We start from the raw sequence: 16,469 nt of genomic DNA, 5'->3' as shown, positions 1-16,469 counted from the left end.
GTTAATGTGTTGCCTTCTAGATTAAAAAGTTAAAGTACCATCAGTACATCCCTCCTGACCAGAAGGGAGATAAAGAGCCTCCGCCCCATCTGGACTCATCTTATGCCAAAATCCTCCAGCAGCAGCAGCTCTTCTTGCAGCTCCAGATCCTCAGTCAGCAGCAGCAGCACTATAACTACCACGCCATCCTGCCTGCACCACCCAAGTAGGTTTCTTTTTGTGGGTGGAAACAGATTTCAAGTTGGTGTTTGAAACTGAGGAGCTGGTATCTTGTGTAAAAGCTTTAAATTGTCTAAAGACTCTTGAGATCACTATCATTTCTCTCCAACAGACCTCAGACAGATCAGCAGCCATCTTCCTCCTCCAATTCCACGTCTACCTCCTCCCCACCTCGACCCGTCGCCGCCCCGTCAACAGCCCCCTCTAACCAGGGCGGTCACTGCCGTCAGAGTTCTGCTCCTTTCCGTGGGATTAGACCAGCGTCTCTACCTCCGAACCTGGATGAGATGAAGGTACAAACATACAAATCCAAAAGCAGCGATGAACGGGCCCTCGCACATTGACGCACGTCAGGGGTACAGGCGGGACACCGGTCGTTGTGGCTTCCCTTTACTGTCTGCGACAAATGGTTCACGAGTTATGAAAGGGGGGCAGGGCTAAAGTTTAGGGGTGGGACTATGAGTCGGTATTGGCACGTAAATATCCTCAGGCCTGGATTGTTATCATGGCTGAGAAATTTGGAGCAGTAAGTAAGAAGTAACAACAACTTTTTGCGCCGCAACACCACGTCACCAATGTTGCATGAAAACGCAAACGTTTGATAGCTTTTGATCGCAAAGGTCTTCAGATGCTACTGACCAAATTTAAAGTTGATCAGATGAATTCTCTTGGGAGGAATCTGTTAAAGTACACGGCCTGTAAAGCGCTAAAAATGGGCGAAAATGGCACATTGAATTCAAAATTGCTGACTTCCTGTTGGGTTTCGGGGTTTGCCTCCAAGAGGCTTTTCTGTGCGTGTCCACATGTTACATCTGCCTACCAAATTTCATACATGTAGGTGAAACCTGAACGAGGGGCTCAATTTTCTTGTAGGGGGCGCTAGCGAGCCATTTTGACACACCCAAGCCCAAGACCCTTAAAATATCAAATTTTGCACCACGTCTGATAAGTGTGCAAAGTTTAATCACTTTTTGAGCACCTTAAGACCCTCAAAAATGCGATTAATTTTAAGAAAAATAATAATTCCCTCAGTTTCAATAGGTTCTTTGCTGCTCGACGTTGGTGCTTGGGCCCTAAGGATCCATATCTTATGTCTCATTCTCTCGGTGAAGAGCAACAGCTCTCTGCTATCTACAAGCCACGAGTCAATGGAGTAACTGGTGGACAGAAGTAGACATATGTAAAAGATTCTCTGTTAACAGAATTTTGTCCCAGAAAAGTGGCCTGCCAGCTCAGAGCTGACAAAGAAAGGGACAGTGATGGATTATTCTGTCTTTTTTGTTTTCTCCCTTTAATCTGTTTCAATTCTCCTCCTCTCTTTATCCCCATCTCTTTGCTTTTTCCTCGCACTTGTCCGTCAGTCTCAATTTCTCTGTTACTCCGTCTCCTGTCAGGTCGCGGAGCTGAAGTGCGAGTTGAAGCTGCGCAGCTTGCCAGTCTCCGGCACCAAAAACGACCTCATTGAGAGGCTGAGGAGCTACCAAGAGCTGAATGGAGGCAGCGACAGTACCTCCTCTCTAACAGCAGGGGGTACCACAGGGCCAGGGGCTGAAGCAGCAGGAAAATACTCCAGAACTGCTGCCACCACCACCACCACCACCATCAACAACAACAACAACACATCACAGTTTCAGTTTCAGTACCATCAGATATCTTCTCTGACCGGTTAGTTAAACAGAAAATGTGTCTGTACTTCCTCTCTTCACAGGATGATGCATTCAAGCGTTAAAACATGAGGAAGATGTAGTAAACAGTGCAGATAATGTATTTTCTTCTTACCTTCTGCCTAATGTCATATCTTAACCTCTGTATAGTTGATGCAGGCAGCAGTGCAGCCACTCCTCAGCAGCTCATGACCCGTTGTAGTGGCACCGTCACCCCCCCAACTAACTCGCTCTCCCACTCTGACCGCTCGCCAGGCACCATGAGCCCAGAAGATACCAGCTTTAACAGCGACCCCTTGGAAGAGATGGTCTGAATTTTTTTTGTGTAATACATTGACAGTAAAGCTGCAGTGGGTAGAATTGGAGCAAATATGATTTCAAAAAAATGTATATTTTTATAAAACGGTCATTATATCCTGACAGTAGTGCATGAGACAGGTAATCTGAAAAAAATCATGTGCCTCTGTGTCCTCCGTTGCAAGATTTCACAGACCGGAGAAAACAACCAATCAGAGCCGAGCTGGAGCCTGCCGCCTCTGAGCAGCTGTCAATCACTCGCAAAATCCTGTATTTCCTCAACTGATCTCAACATGGCTGCCGGGTCACAAACTTTTAAAGCTAAACAGTACACTACAAGATGTTTCTGAAAACATTTGAGGCAAGAAATAGGCATTACAGTAACAGAATATTGATTCATATTTGATCAGCGATGCCTAGTTTGACCGTTTGATCGGAATTCGCGAGTGATTGACAGCTGCCTCCGTTGAATGAACAACCAATAGGAACACTCTCTCTGAAATGACCTGTGATTGGCCAAAGTCTCCCGTCACGGACTAAATATTTTAAAGCATGAAAACAGAGCCATGAGGAGGTGCAGAAGTCTGGTTTTCTCTCAGAACACTTGAATTATAATATGCTGAAAGGTTATTATATAATTTTGGCCCAATGATGCCAAAAACATTCTGTCTACTGCAGGTTTAATTGTACTAAATTGAAGTATACTTATGTATCTTATATGTGCACTAATGAATAATGTACTTGACATACTAGTATTGCACTTCTTGTATTAACAATATATAAATAGTACATTGCGAGACAACATTAAGTTGTAATTAAATGTATTAGGTATATTTTACCTAATATTTTTTTTGACAACTATTAATATGCACTTAATATAATGCAAATACTTGTGTAATATACTTTTAAAAATGTAAACAATCATACATGGAATAGTACTTTAATTCAAATTTGGTTACATTTCAAGGGTAATGAAAACCAAATGTCAATAAAGCCATGCCCATATTAAGTACGAAGGTGTCTTTAAATACAATTAATTATAAAATAATGGTGGCTCAAAATAATACAGTCAAAAATATTTGCTTTATGACCAAATACCTGCAAAACTAATGACATTCCCATCAGCTGTACTTTGTGTTTAGGGCTACTTAGCAAATGTTAACACGCTAAAACGCTAAACTGAGATGGCGAACATGGTCGATATTTGACCTGCTCAACATCAGCATGTTAACGTTGTCATTGTGAGCATGTTAGCGTTTAGGTCTTAGTTTACATCTCAAGCTCTTGCACTTGTGTTTTTCTTTTTCAAGGTTTCCTACTGTTTGTTTACCTATTTTTATTTTCTCTCTTTCTGTCTAGATGAGTTCACCTCTCGCCCCGGTGAGCCATCTGCCGTGTTCAGCTGCTCAGCTTGCAACCAGCATCAAAGAGGAGTCGAAGTGTTCCACCCCGGCACCTTGTCAGTTCTCTTTAAAGCCGGCCGCTCTGCAGAAACATTGCCTGGTCTCATCAGCTGCCCTCGCGGCTACAACAACAGCTCTGGTAGCGACTATGGACAAAGACAGGATGCTGCAGGAGAAAGACAAGCAGATCGAGGAGCTGACCAGGATGCTGAGGCAGAAACAGAGGCTGGTGGAGGTGCTGAGGATGCAGCTGGAGCACGGGAGCAGAGGAGGACCAGAGCCGCTGGTTCTTGTGAGAGTCAAACAAGAACCTCCCGATAAGCCCAGCGTCCCTCTCTCATGTGCTCATCCGCCATTCCCCCCTCCGCCATCGGCCGTTTCATGTGACATGGATGTTATCAAGGTAACTGTCAAACAGGAAGCCATCGAGGAAGAGGAAGTAGCGTGTGAGACGACTATGCAGTTACCAGAAACTCACCGATTACCGCAGTCTTCGACCCAAACTTGGGAGGTGCAGGAGCTCCAAATCGAGCCAGAGCAGATGAGCATACAGACAAAACAACAACAACAACAGCATGTCCGTCTGCAGCAAAGCGCTCTGCAGCTGGCCCAACAGCAGGCCATACAGAAACTTTTGCAACAGCACAACATTCAGAACCAGCAGCAGATGATTCAGAACCGCGGTCAGACGTCGGAGAGCCTGCAGAAGCTTTCTCAGCAGAGGAAGAAGAAGTCTCACAAACAGCAGCTCAAGCAGCTCCAGCAGCAGCAGCAGCAGCAGCTGTTGCAGTCACAACAGTCAAAACAACACCAGCAGCAGATGCAGCTGAAGCAACAGATTCTACTGAAGCAGCAAAAGTCGTTTTTACAGCAGCAGCAGAATAAACAACTGCAGCAAATCCAGATACAGACCAAGATACACCTGAAGCAGCAACAGGTGCTGATTCAGCAGAAACAACAGGCGCAACAGCAGCCGCAACAGGTCAGGACGGAGTGGGTTTCACAATATCAGCATTGAATTTGTTGAATCATTAGATGAGCTGATTCTTTTTTTTTGGCATGCCAGTATGAAATATGAAGCAAATCAAGATTCTTTCTCTAAAAGTTGTTGTGGGTTTTGTGCAGGTGTCTCAAGCGTCCTTCAGCCAGCAGTCAGGCCCACTGGATCTCCTCAAGAGCGACTCCACCCCGACTCTGGTCACCGACAGCAACGGCAACCACTTCCTCGTTGCACTGACCAATCACATCACAGAGAACCAAAGAAATGATGCACCTGGGAACAAAGCAATAAATCAAATCGCGCTACAGGTACGTGACCCACTTTGAGCAATCCACTTTAAACAGAAGGTTTCAGACAGAGGGTTAGAAAAGAGAAGAGAAGCAGTACAAGTGGTACGAGAAAAATAAAGCGTTTTTTGAACATTAAAGCATGTCAACATGTTCTAGTAGAAACCCAAATACAACTCTGAGAATAACTAATAATAATTAATACTGAATATGACTAATGCATAATGTAAGATTATTCCTTATTTAATGGGCTATTTGGGGATTTATACATTATTATTACATACTTATATATAATAATAATAATAATAATAATAAAAAAAGAAAACATTCAAATAGTGATTTCGAGGTATATATGGGGAAGCTTCGAAGCATTCGGGTCAGCCCAAGGATGAACGCAATGATTCATGAAAAAAAGCTATTTTCTGCTGATGTGCTCTTTTATTATTATAATCAGTACTTAACAATGCTAACACTGACAATATTGTTTACATTTTTCATGTTCCATTAGCGAGTACAGTCTGCTCCAGCCAATCTCTCCGGCCACAACCCTGTTCAGCTGCCTAAAGCTGACAGTCAAACAAAGCAGAGCATGCACGTGGAATTTTTGAAGCAAGAGACAAAGGTGAGGATTAACCCTTTAAAAACGGACCGTTGTTTGCATGATCCTGTTTAAATTTATCTAAAATTTTTAAAAGTTTGCTGGTCATGCTCAGTGGGCAACCAATGCTGAAATGACTTAAACTTGCATTCTTTCTAATAGCCAGCAGGGGGCGACTCCTCTGGTTGCAAAAAGAAGTCTGATTGTATAGAAGTCTGATTGTATAAATGAGCCTACTTCTCACTTGATTTATTACCTCAGTAAACATTATAAACATGAGTTTATGGTCTCAATCTCTAGTTTCAAGTCTTCTTCAATACAGCATGATGTTCATTTAGTAAATGATGGTCCCATTTAAAGTCAGATAGACCATAAAACAGGGGATGCTTTAGGGCGGGGCTACCTTGTGATTGACAGGTCGCTACCACGGCCTTGTTTGGTCTGGGTGTTGTCCGTGTTTTCGTCTTACAACTTGAACCCTTTCCGAGGTCTGTGGATTGTCTGTAGTAAACAAGGACACTGTGTCTGAAAAGCCCCATTCAAATGTAACTTTTCAACTCTTTAAGCGCCATAAACAAAGTTACATTAACCTCCATTGTATTTGGCCGGTAGCATAAATCTACAATAGATCAATATCTCAAAAGCAAAAACTGTCTGCTTGGCTAGCTATGACGAGGGGGTACGTGAGGAAATGTGTTCTTTTTCTCTATTTAGGAGAACTGGCCTTTTTAAAATGTCTGGATGGGGCATTTCTGCAACCAAAAATAGTCTCTCAACAGCAGACGTTAAGCCTTTAAATCATCTCTTTTACACATTTCATGGTACCCTCATCATACTACATGCACACTATCAGTCCCTGGCTCCCCAGATCCCCCGTCACTGGAGCAGCAACAGAACAGTCTGTTAAAGCTTCATAAAGAGAGAGAGCGAAACAGGAGAATGAAAGGGAGCCGCTCCGGTGGAAGTTAATGATGTATGCTGTTGGAGACGGTGACAGCAGTCTTTGATAAGAGTGTCTTGACTCTAGCCCGATGCTGATTATTATTGCTTGGCTAATTACTCTAACGACATCGTCCATTACTATGATCTATGTTAATAGAGGAAGAAACTCCATCGCATCTTGGCTAATTGAGATGTACCGTACCTCTTGGCGAGTGCAGGTGTGCTGGAAAGTGTCAAGATTTGGTGGAACACTGAGCTGATGGCACATATTTTCAACAGGCTTTCCTGATCTTTGTACCCCTTTTAATAGAAAGAAATTATTTCAGATGTTACTGTAATAACCAGTCCGGCTGCCTCTGATTATACTATAATGAGAGCTGATCTGTCCACTCTTTTTGTAATGATCAGAACGGGGAGCCTCAGCAGGATGTTGCTCTGTGTTTGTCAGCACCTCCCAGTCTGCAGCCTTTCTTCAATGACCAGGAGGCCGCCCCCTCAGGGAACAACACCTCACCACCTTCCTCTCAAACTGTAAGTAATCTCCAGAAGACACAGATAATCTCTCAAGGTGACTTGTATCATCCAGTCACACACAAGAATCTAACTTTATCCCACATCTGGCTTTAACTTCATCCTTCTCTCCTCCTCCTCCAGGAGTTGTGTCCTAGTCTGGATGTCTTGTTTAGTCCTCTGTCTCCGGCTTCCATTAAGACCGCTGCCTCATCGCCTGATAACAAAGTACGACACACTGCACGTCTGATTGTGTCGTTGAATGAATGAAATGTTCATAATTCGAAAATGTGTGATTTTTACTGCCCTCAGGTTTTGCTAACTTATATTAAAGGGTAACTTAGGTATTTTTCAACCTGGACCCTATTTTCCCATGTTTTTGTGTCTAACTCACCAATAGAGACAGCACTTTCTGAAATTGGTCCAGTATTGAGGGAGAGCGTCTGTAGACGGCATCTGCTCACTTGCTGTAATGTAATCCTGTAGGGGCAAGCTGGCACCATCATTTACGTCCACTAAAAGTCTGAAATCTGGCGAGGTGATGTGTTGCCGGAAGACAGCGGTGGAAATAGTGGAATACATCCATGGTGGAAACACTGCGAGTGCCAGCCGGGCAGAGTTTGTTGTGTTGGAGTACAGAAAGCGTAGCTTAGTGTTATCTAAAAGATTTTCAATGTCACAGCTGAATATTTCGATCATTTCAACAATGTGGATGAGGTCTTTTTGATGGCGGCCCGTATTTATTTGAGCCGGATATTCAGATTTCTCAACGAGACTTCTCCTTGAGCGGGACTTGGACACAATAACAAACAGACCGGATCAAGAGGAAGGTTAGGAAAGCGTTTTATTTCTCTGTAGGGTCCTTTCGATAATGTTGTTGGACACTTACTGTATAATAATAATTTGAGAGTTTCAGTGGCAAAAAAAAACACTTTTAGTGAACGTAACGTTACATTGACGCTGCTCACTTGCTTGTTTCATAGCTGCCAATTTCAAAAGTTGTTGTCCCCATTAGTCACTTACACACGAAAACATGGAAAATAGGGTCCAGGTTGAAAAATACTGATGTTATCGTTTAAGCTAAGCTGTGTTGCTCTGCATTCCGGTGTGATATGTCGTTTTGCATTTCACATTTCACTTCAGCTCATCATGTCACACAGTTATGCGCTATGTGAACTTTACACACAGTTTTAAAGGGTAATGTGTTGATCCCTCTGTGTGTGTGTTTGTGTGTGTGTGTGTCCTCAGGATACAGAGCATGAAGATGATTTTATTGACATCATTCTGCAGACAGGAGGTAAGATGCAATAACATTGTCCAATCTGTCTGTTGTGTAATAGCATTTTTTTTTTAATTTACTCAGCAGTTTAGTGATTATTGTATTGGTGAGTGAACGCCCAACACAATATTTAGGTTTTTTATGCCTCCTTACGCTGGTGATATCCGTGGCTGGAGACATTATGTGTTTGGGTTGTCCAATGCGTGCGTCCCATTCTCTTCAAATTTGGCACAAATGTCCACTTGGACTCAAGGATGATCTGACTAGATTTTGCTGGTCAAAGGTCACAGTGACCTCACAAAACACATTTTGGGCCATAACCCAAGAATTCATATGCTAATTATGATAATTTCACACAAATGTCTGATAGGATGAAATGATGAAGTGATGACATTTTGGACAGACATGGATGTCAACTGCAACTTGACTAGTTGGCAGAGGCATATAACTGCCAGGCGGTAACTCTAGTTATAATTCTCTGTTTTATTCCTCCAGAAATGTCGACCACCTTTAAACCAGCACCAGACCCTTCTCTGGAACACCTACACCCACACTCCTCCGCCTCCTCTTCTCCTCCTCCCTCCCCACTCCAGCTGCTGCTATCTCCCCCCATCCCGCCCAGCTGCGACACCCCGCAGTCGGCCTCCTCGGTGCAGTCCGAGCTTCTGTCCGACACCTTAGAAGAAGAGAAACTACACCTCGGTAGCGCCGGGAGCGGACGCCTGGAAGACTTCCTTGAAAGCACCACGGGTAAGCCTCTCCTGGGGGTGGAGCCCGGTTGCCTGTTGACTCTGATTGATGACCTCCACAGTCAAATGCTGTGCACCCCCAGCATCCTGGACCATCCGTCGTCTCCCATGGATACCTTCGACGTGGCGACGGAGGGGGAGCGAGGGCTGGACGGTATGGATTGGTTGGACTTCACCATGGGAGGAGAGAGGGGAGAGGAAACCCCCACACTGTGCCCCCAGACACCCCCTAGTGTCTTTTCCACGGACTTCCTGGACAGCTGTGACCTGCAGGTACACTGGGACTCCTGCCTATAGCCTGTAGCAGTCAGGAAACAAACACGGGGCTCACTTATGCACAACAACATGTAATTGATTGCTGAGGCTTCAGTATCGGATTAGAGCACTCTTTCTGTGTCTTCTCACACACTGGTGTATTGAATCTTCCAGCACTTTGACCTTTATTTATTTTATTTACACGCTGGTTTATTGATTTGTGTGCAGACACGTATTAGGCAGGTCCTATATCTGTTCTTGCTGCTTTAGCAACGGGTTTGTCACCACATTAGAGGGACTGCTGTGCGTTTGGACCTGAGACACTTTCAACCGAGCCACGAATCTGTTGCTTACATATAAATGAATCTCATCTTTTCTTAACACCGCGTTACAGTGAAGGAGTATATCCCCTTATTTGACCTTTGTCTAATTAGGAGTGCAAATCCTTAGTTGCCTTTTGTAGTAACGATAATCAATAGTTTACCACTACAGCTAATCGGTAACCAAAGTTAAGGTGAAAGACAATGATTTTCTAGCAACGTAATAGATTATAAGATGGAGGGGAGATGCTTGCCACAGTCCAATTCCATAATTTGGAAAGACATTTTAATTCTGAATCTTGTGTTTTTTGTGTCAATTTTTGAAACATTGTGACAGTTAGTGTCCTCTTTTTAGACATAATGTTGGTTCTTGTGCAGGTTACAGCACTGAATGCGTTACTATAGTTTGTATTAGTATTAACGAAACTGACATTACATACATACAGCAGACCCCGGCTACTGCCCTGGAACTTTTCATTCATTTATATTTTCTCCAGTGATAAAGTTATAACAGGGAACTTTCATTTTGTGTTGATTTTGGCGGCCCCCTGTGGAAAAGAGAGGTAGTGTTTCCATGAGTGCCACTGCCTCGTATCGTAAAGATCTGCAGCTGCCAGACTCCTTTTAGAAAACCTCTCATTTTACTGCAGCAGTGTCGGACAGTCCGCCCGGCTCAGTCCTGGTTCTGGTACTCCCGTGCCTCCCTTCCCTCCAACGGGCCCAGTAATACGGCCTGGGCCTCCAGCAGCACAGTGTCAGTGTTGGCTCCCAGGAAGCGTGCGGAGAGCTCGAGATCCCGCAGCCGCAAATGGACTCTGCTGCCCTGTTGCAGCGTCTCTCTCCATCCGCTGGCCCACACAGTGGAACTTCCTGCCAAAGTGGAAGTACAGGTCGTCCTGGACCACGTGGAAGATCCTGTCGACAACCACCTTTGTTTTTTTCCAGTCCGATCTGGATCAGCGGGGACCGGCAGAGCAGCGAGGCGAAGCTCTGGTGGTCAAAGGTCACTGTGACCTCAAAAAACACGTCCAAGGGATGACACTTTGGCCGCGTACATGCACCGTCCCGCGGGAGCTCCGACTGCAGGTCGAAGGCGACAGCGAAGCTGGATCTGGGTCCGCTCCGTGGCGGGCTGGTCACTGCTGGAGGCCCCACCGGAGGCCGAGCTGAAGGAGTTTCTGGTGAACCTGCATGCTGTAACCAAGCCCCCAGGAAGAGCACCGGGCTTTGAAGACAATTTTACGTAGTGGCCAGACAGTGGAATTACAACTTCTGGGTCCATTACATGATGCCATTGGGCCCAAAAATACAATTTCCCATAGATTTACATTGGGAAAAAGATGTCTGTAACTCAGTTTTCTGAGGTAAATCAACTTCCAATTACGAACACTTGAATAGCCATTATTTAAATCATTAGGTTCTAAAAGTTCTAAAATTCACTGACAGCATTATCAGAGTTAGTTCCCTTCCTCCGTTCATGTGAATGAGACCCAGACCGCGGCTGGAGCGAGGTCTTGGAGGCGGAGTTAAAGGAAAAGCTACTGCGCCTAATCTATGGACCCAATGGATGTGGAAGGCAGTCAAGCTTTTTTTTGCTTCAAGCACGACTGAGCAACTTTAATAAGAGTGAACGGCAGCCAGCCTCCGATGCTGTATCCAGTTCTTCTGGGACTGTTTCATAACCAGTTAATAGTTAATAGTTCCTTGTAGTAACTTTTAATTGCTGAAGATATACAGCTATCTATCGTAAAATCTCATGGTGGTTTCATTGTGCCATGTGTCTGAATCCCTTATCTGCCAAAAGTACAACATTTCTAATTAATTAGAATTAATTAATTCTAACTAATGAAATTGAAGAGATTTTAACTCAAAACTACAAAATACTAAATCAAAGTCTTGACGTACAATGTTAGAATGATGCGATAGTTAAAAGGTTTCACACAGCTCCCGTGTTACGGTTCAGTGACATTACAAAATAGATTGATCATCTATTTCAGATTCCTGCAGATAACAGACAAAGAGTTATAGTATACTGATATTTCATATTTGTGCACATTCAGAATGTCGTACGTTTTGCACTTCAAATCGGTGCAGCCAGTTGTCTTAATGTTTTATTTGACACAATGCGACTTTATAGATTTATGAATGTCTTTGGTTTGAAATCTTCTGAATGTAAACATAACGGGAGTAATGTCTGCGCATTACTGCATCTTACATAAACTACACAGCTTGACTTGAGCTCTACACCGACGCTCACAACGCTTCATGTCTACATACAGTACGGTACCAACACGTTTTTATAGTTAACATTGGACACTTTTAGTCTTGAAAACTGCCATACTGTAGTTTCTCCCTTTTGCGGTTGCACTTGTTTTAATACACACGTCATATAAAAGGAAGGGAAACTCCTGCAGCTTTATAGATTCTCCACAAATGCCTTCTTTATAAGGATTTTTGTAATTACTTGGTTGTTGCTCTTAAAGGTGACATTTGGCTGTCCTGTACTGTATCAGTACTTTTACTAAGGGGGATATATTTATGTCCCTTTCCACTTCTGAGATTTTACAGTGCTGTAATAGACCAGTTTAGACACTGAGAATGTATTATAAGACTTTTAGGTTTTATCTGTGCAACACTCTGGTAATACAGGTCTGTGTGTACTGCGACTAATTCTGACAAAATGTCTGTATTATGAATCCAAAACCTCTCTTGAGGAAAGTTCATCTTTTGATTCACGCCATCTTTTGCATTTACTATTTTACACTTTTTTGTATTTGTCACCACAGACGTATTACACCACACTTCAGGTTTTATTGTTTGTCCAGAACTACCACTTTGGTTTTATGACTTTGCTCTGACAGTCTTAAAGGATAGGTTCTCACATTTTCAAGCCTGCCTTAAAAAACAACAGTCAGGTTCTCATATGGATATTGAAATAGTTTTTTTATTGTTGTAATATATAATAATATGTTCATACTGGCCATCAAGAGATCCCGTCCTAATGCGCTTCCAATGGAAGTGATGTGAAAATGTGAACCTAATCTATAAAATATTTGATAAAGTTACTATTGTGCATCTAAACTCTTATCATTTAGTACAAATACAAACCGAAACTGATGTATTCTTTTGATTTTAATAATACAAGTAATGTTTTACGGGAGTATCCAGTAAATAGTCAGGTATCGTATGTTAGACCTAAACACTGCAGACTCCGTTATTTTATATAGTTACAATCACATGTGCGTGATTCACTCACTTTCTTCTGTGAGTTTTTGTTGATCTTTTTTTAAGGATTTTAAGTGCCTGGCGTGATGTTTCAATATTAAATGCACTTCAGACTCTGACAAATTGATGAGGATTTACAAATAAGAAGAAAGTTTGTTTTTCTGCTGTATTATTCCTGCAAGTGTTGAGCCGCCTCATGTAAATGATTGTGAAAGCATTAGGAAAACTCATTTTGGGGAAAAATTGTTTGAGATTTTTGTGAGTATTTCTTTTTTTTTTTCTAAAAACAAAAAGGGGATTTGTTAATAAAAGAAAAGATAATTAGATCTGGTGTGGTCAGTTCTGATTATTTCAATAATGAGATAAACATGGCTGGTATACGAAGCTACAGCCAGTTAGCAGGCAACCGGCGGAGACTCCAGGAAGTTACTGGTCCCAGCCAAGAAATAGTCCAGCACGTAACCTCCTTGTAAAACGGCAAATTGTCGTTCTTACACTTCAATTTGTGTACAGATTAAACAAACAATATATAAAGTAGGGCTGTGTATTGGCAAGAATCTGGCGATACGATACGTCAATTTCAAATAGGGACATTTACTGTTGAAAGCAACTCATGTTTCATGAACATTACTCAATGGCTCTCCAGCAGATGCAGTTTTCACTTGATAAAGGTAAATGTTACATTTACATCTTGGGATTGTCGGACAACGATGCAGGACGCTTTGATTTAATATAATTTGTCCATGAGGCCTTTATTTGTTTGATGTTTCGCAACATTCTGTGATCTTAGAAAAGCTAATGACATTGAACTACATAGCTGAACATAATTGCATGCTTATATATGCACAGTTATGTTTATCTCCACACCCACAACCTCGCCGCTTATCTCTGAAGAAGCCGAAAATCACAGACATAGAAACGAGCGAGCTCACGCTGCTGTAAGCCCACGTGAGAGCGAGTGATGCAACACAGACACACACACTTGCGTGGTTAAAATATGCTGTGAGCAGGAAGGTGACACAAGTGTTGTAAAAAGGTGCAGAAAACTAGATGACTGCATGGTTACCGCTCTGCTCTGGGGAGGAGCACACAAATATAAACACAAACATCTTTCCTAATATGAAAAGTAACACACACACACACACACACACACACACACACACACATCCTTGCCAGACCAGGATATGGGTGGGCATGAGGGAGGCAGATGATTGGCTGATAACAACTCTCTAGCTACTAATGGAGTGGAGCAGAGGATAGGCTAACATCTATTCCACAGTGGGCGTCCCACTGAAGCCCATAACAAAAGTGTGCATGCGTGCGTGCGTGCGTGCGTGCGCGCGTGCGTGTGTAAAAACAGCTCACAAATCTACATTTTTGCGCCATCATGCACAACCACTGTTGTAAGCAGCCGATTAGACTGTTGTCAGCTATTAAATAGGCATTATCAGTCATTATAAGACCATAGATGTGGGTCGGTAGGGGCCTACTTCACCCAATAGTCGGTTTTATCATCTCTAGCGACTGTAGTAATTATGACAGGAGCAGAAGTGGAAGTCAGGCGCTGTAGTATAGATAGTGTGAAACTCCATAGGAGGTGGAGGTTGGATGGGACACAAAACGCAACACTGTGTGAAACCAACAATGTGTAGTTGTCGTTGTGTTTGTAGTTATTCTAACCCAAAACACAATGGTTTTCTTTAAACTTGACTATTTTGTTTGTTGCCTAAACCTAAAGAAGTTGTAGTTTTATTGCCTAAACCTAAAGAAGGTGTTTTGTTTGTGTTCGAAACGTGATGTTTCATTCAGTTTTACGTGTTAGAACGTGTTGCTTTTAAGTTAAACTTTAACTTTTACAACGTAGTAGGCCCCTAATGACCGACATCTAATAAACTCATATCGACTGCTAATGCCTATTTAATGGCCTGATAACCGTCGAATCAGGTGCAGCAAGATATTGTTGTGTGAATTTAAAAGCCCCAAATAGCTTGTCTAGCTAGTCTTGTGGCTGGTGTCATGCTGGTTGTTCTTCACCTTGATTGCTCCTTCTTTTCCCCAACTTCTTTTCCTCCACCATCAAGCTTCTCCAACAGAAGCTATAGCACTGAAGTGGGGTTGAAGTTTGGGTCTCTCTGGGTTGTTCAGAGAAACGGCGGAAGCTGAAGAATCTGAAAACAAACCGCTGGCTCCTCTTCTGTAGATGTTTATGAGAGTTTTTTTTTTTTTTTTTAACTCAGAGCCAACAAATTGCAACCTTTTGCTCTGCTATGTCCTGTCAACCCACTTTCTCTAACATGCATAGCTTGTCATGAGCCAGAAGTGTAAGATTAGGGCTGCGCAGAGGTCCACACACACACACACACACACACACACACACACAGACACCCCTAAATCCGACACTATAATGCTGGACTGGGCTTAGAGGAAGTTTTGCCGTCGGGCAGCCTGAAGTAACTCTGCAGATGCTTTGATGAATCTCAGCACAGCAATAGGGGGTCTGCCTGTGAAGTGGAAGTATGTTAGTATTTGCAAACACACATGCACTCACACACAGAAACACGTGCATGCACCAATATACACAGAAAGTAAACAGGGATTTATTCTTGTACACAGGAGTGCACAAATACATATGTATTTACAAAACTCCTACAGAGGAAAAACAGTTAAATCTTAATGATGAGGCATTTACTGTGTGTGGTTCAAGTATCATTACTTTTTAAATAAGGAAAATAATTCTAAAATGTAGTAATGCACGTTGTCATTATTTTTCTGATGGTAACTTCTTTCCTGCAGCATTCTGACATGTTTACATCGAAATTTCTGTTGATCAGTCTTGAGTTTGTTGATGAATATCTGAACTATTTCACCACAAGGCCCATTTAGTAGCTTTTTTGTAGCTTTCGATCACACATGATCTTTATCAGCTGATAGAATTGTACACTAATCCATCCATGTTGGTTTATTCCATGACAAACAGGGAAACTCCATTTGCTGATGAAGATCATATAATATGATCAAAAGTTCCAGAAAATGTATTGTGGTGAGATCAACAGCAACATGCATTGTTGGTCCATGCTCTCAAGAACGATACATATAGACCTTTTCTGATCTGATGTCACTCTCGGCAGGATGATAACGCTGTTTTAAAAATTCAACCATTTTTTGATTGATTTGCGAGAGGTTTGGGTCAAAATAACTACTTGGTTACGCAGCCTTCGTTGTCATGTACTTTAATAACCACTTGGTTACAGTTTGTCTTTGACTGTGGTCGATTTCTAAGTTAAAAGAAGCCAACCCCCGACCTCTAACCTCTACGGTCTGTGTGCCTCTATAATAATGTCTCCTAACTTCCTCCTTTGTTCCCTTTGGACAAGAATCATAATTCCTACGGCTGCCAGAGGGCTTGAACCAACCCAGTCGCCAGAAAAAATGTTGCCATCGTACGTTGCCGCAAACCACGGGAGACGCTGAATGTTAACGTTTCATAAATACGTTTCATATCAGCCTCGTATCATGCTTGCAGAAATGCACAATGCCACGTGGTTAGCAATGTGAAGCGATTGGTTATGTTTAGGCAACAAAATTATTTGGTTAAGGTAAAAAAAAAAAGATCATGGTTTGTGTTAAAATAATAACGTAAAAATGTAACATAACAATGTAACATAACAAGGTAACGTAACAACGTAACGTAACAATGTAACATAACAACGTAAGGTAACAA

General features: G+C 42.5%; 1 protein-coding gene and 1 pseudogene across 5 annotated transcripts in view; one reads left to right on the top strand and one right to left on the bottom strand.

Annotated features, from left to right (window-relative positions):
* Nucleotides 1–13,074, top strand: part of LOC119501353 (myocardin-related transcription factor A-like) — a 51,125-nt gene extending 38,051 nt beyond the window's left edge. For 4 of the 5 annotated variants that reach the window (XM_037791677.1, XM_037791675.1, XM_037791676.1 and 1 more), the window contains 11 exons: nt 21–205; nt 332–512; nt 1,614–1,884; nt 2,034–2,191; nt 3,540–4,565; nt 4,709–4,891; nt 5,379–5,492; nt 6,819–6,941; nt 7,065–7,148; nt 8,169–8,217; nt 8,695–13,074. In XM_037791677.1, the coding sequence (XP_037647605.1) occupies nt 21–205; nt 332–512; nt 1,614–1,884; nt 2,034–2,191; nt 3,540–4,565; nt 4,709–4,891; nt 5,379–5,492; nt 6,819–6,941; nt 7,065–7,148; nt 8,169–8,217; nt 8,695–9,245 (2,925 nt within the window). In that variant the 3' untranslated portion in view covers nt 9,246–13,074. The remainder of the gene's footprint in view (nt 1–20; nt 206–331; nt 513–1,613; nt 1,885–2,033; nt 2,192–3,539; nt 4,566–4,708; nt 4,892–5,378; nt 5,493–6,818; nt 6,942–7,064; nt 7,149–8,168; nt 8,218–8,694) is intronic. The other variant, XM_037791679.1, reaches the window with a different exon arrangement.
* On the bottom strand, nt 10,131–10,759 carry LOC119501264 (annotated as a pseudogene).
* Nucleotides 13,075–16,469: the final 3,395 nt, after the last annotated feature.

This window comes from Sebastes umbrosus, chromosome 14 (assembly GCF_015220745.1).
Source record: "Sebastes umbrosus isolate fSebUmb1 chromosome 14, fSebUmb1.pri, whole genome shotgun sequence".
Lineage (NCBI taxonomy): Eukaryota > Metazoa > Chordata > Actinopteri > Perciformes > Sebastidae > Sebastes > Sebastes umbrosus.
The sequence above is the reverse complement of the archived record's forward strand: the minus strand, read 5'-3'. Positions and strand labels throughout refer to the sequence as shown.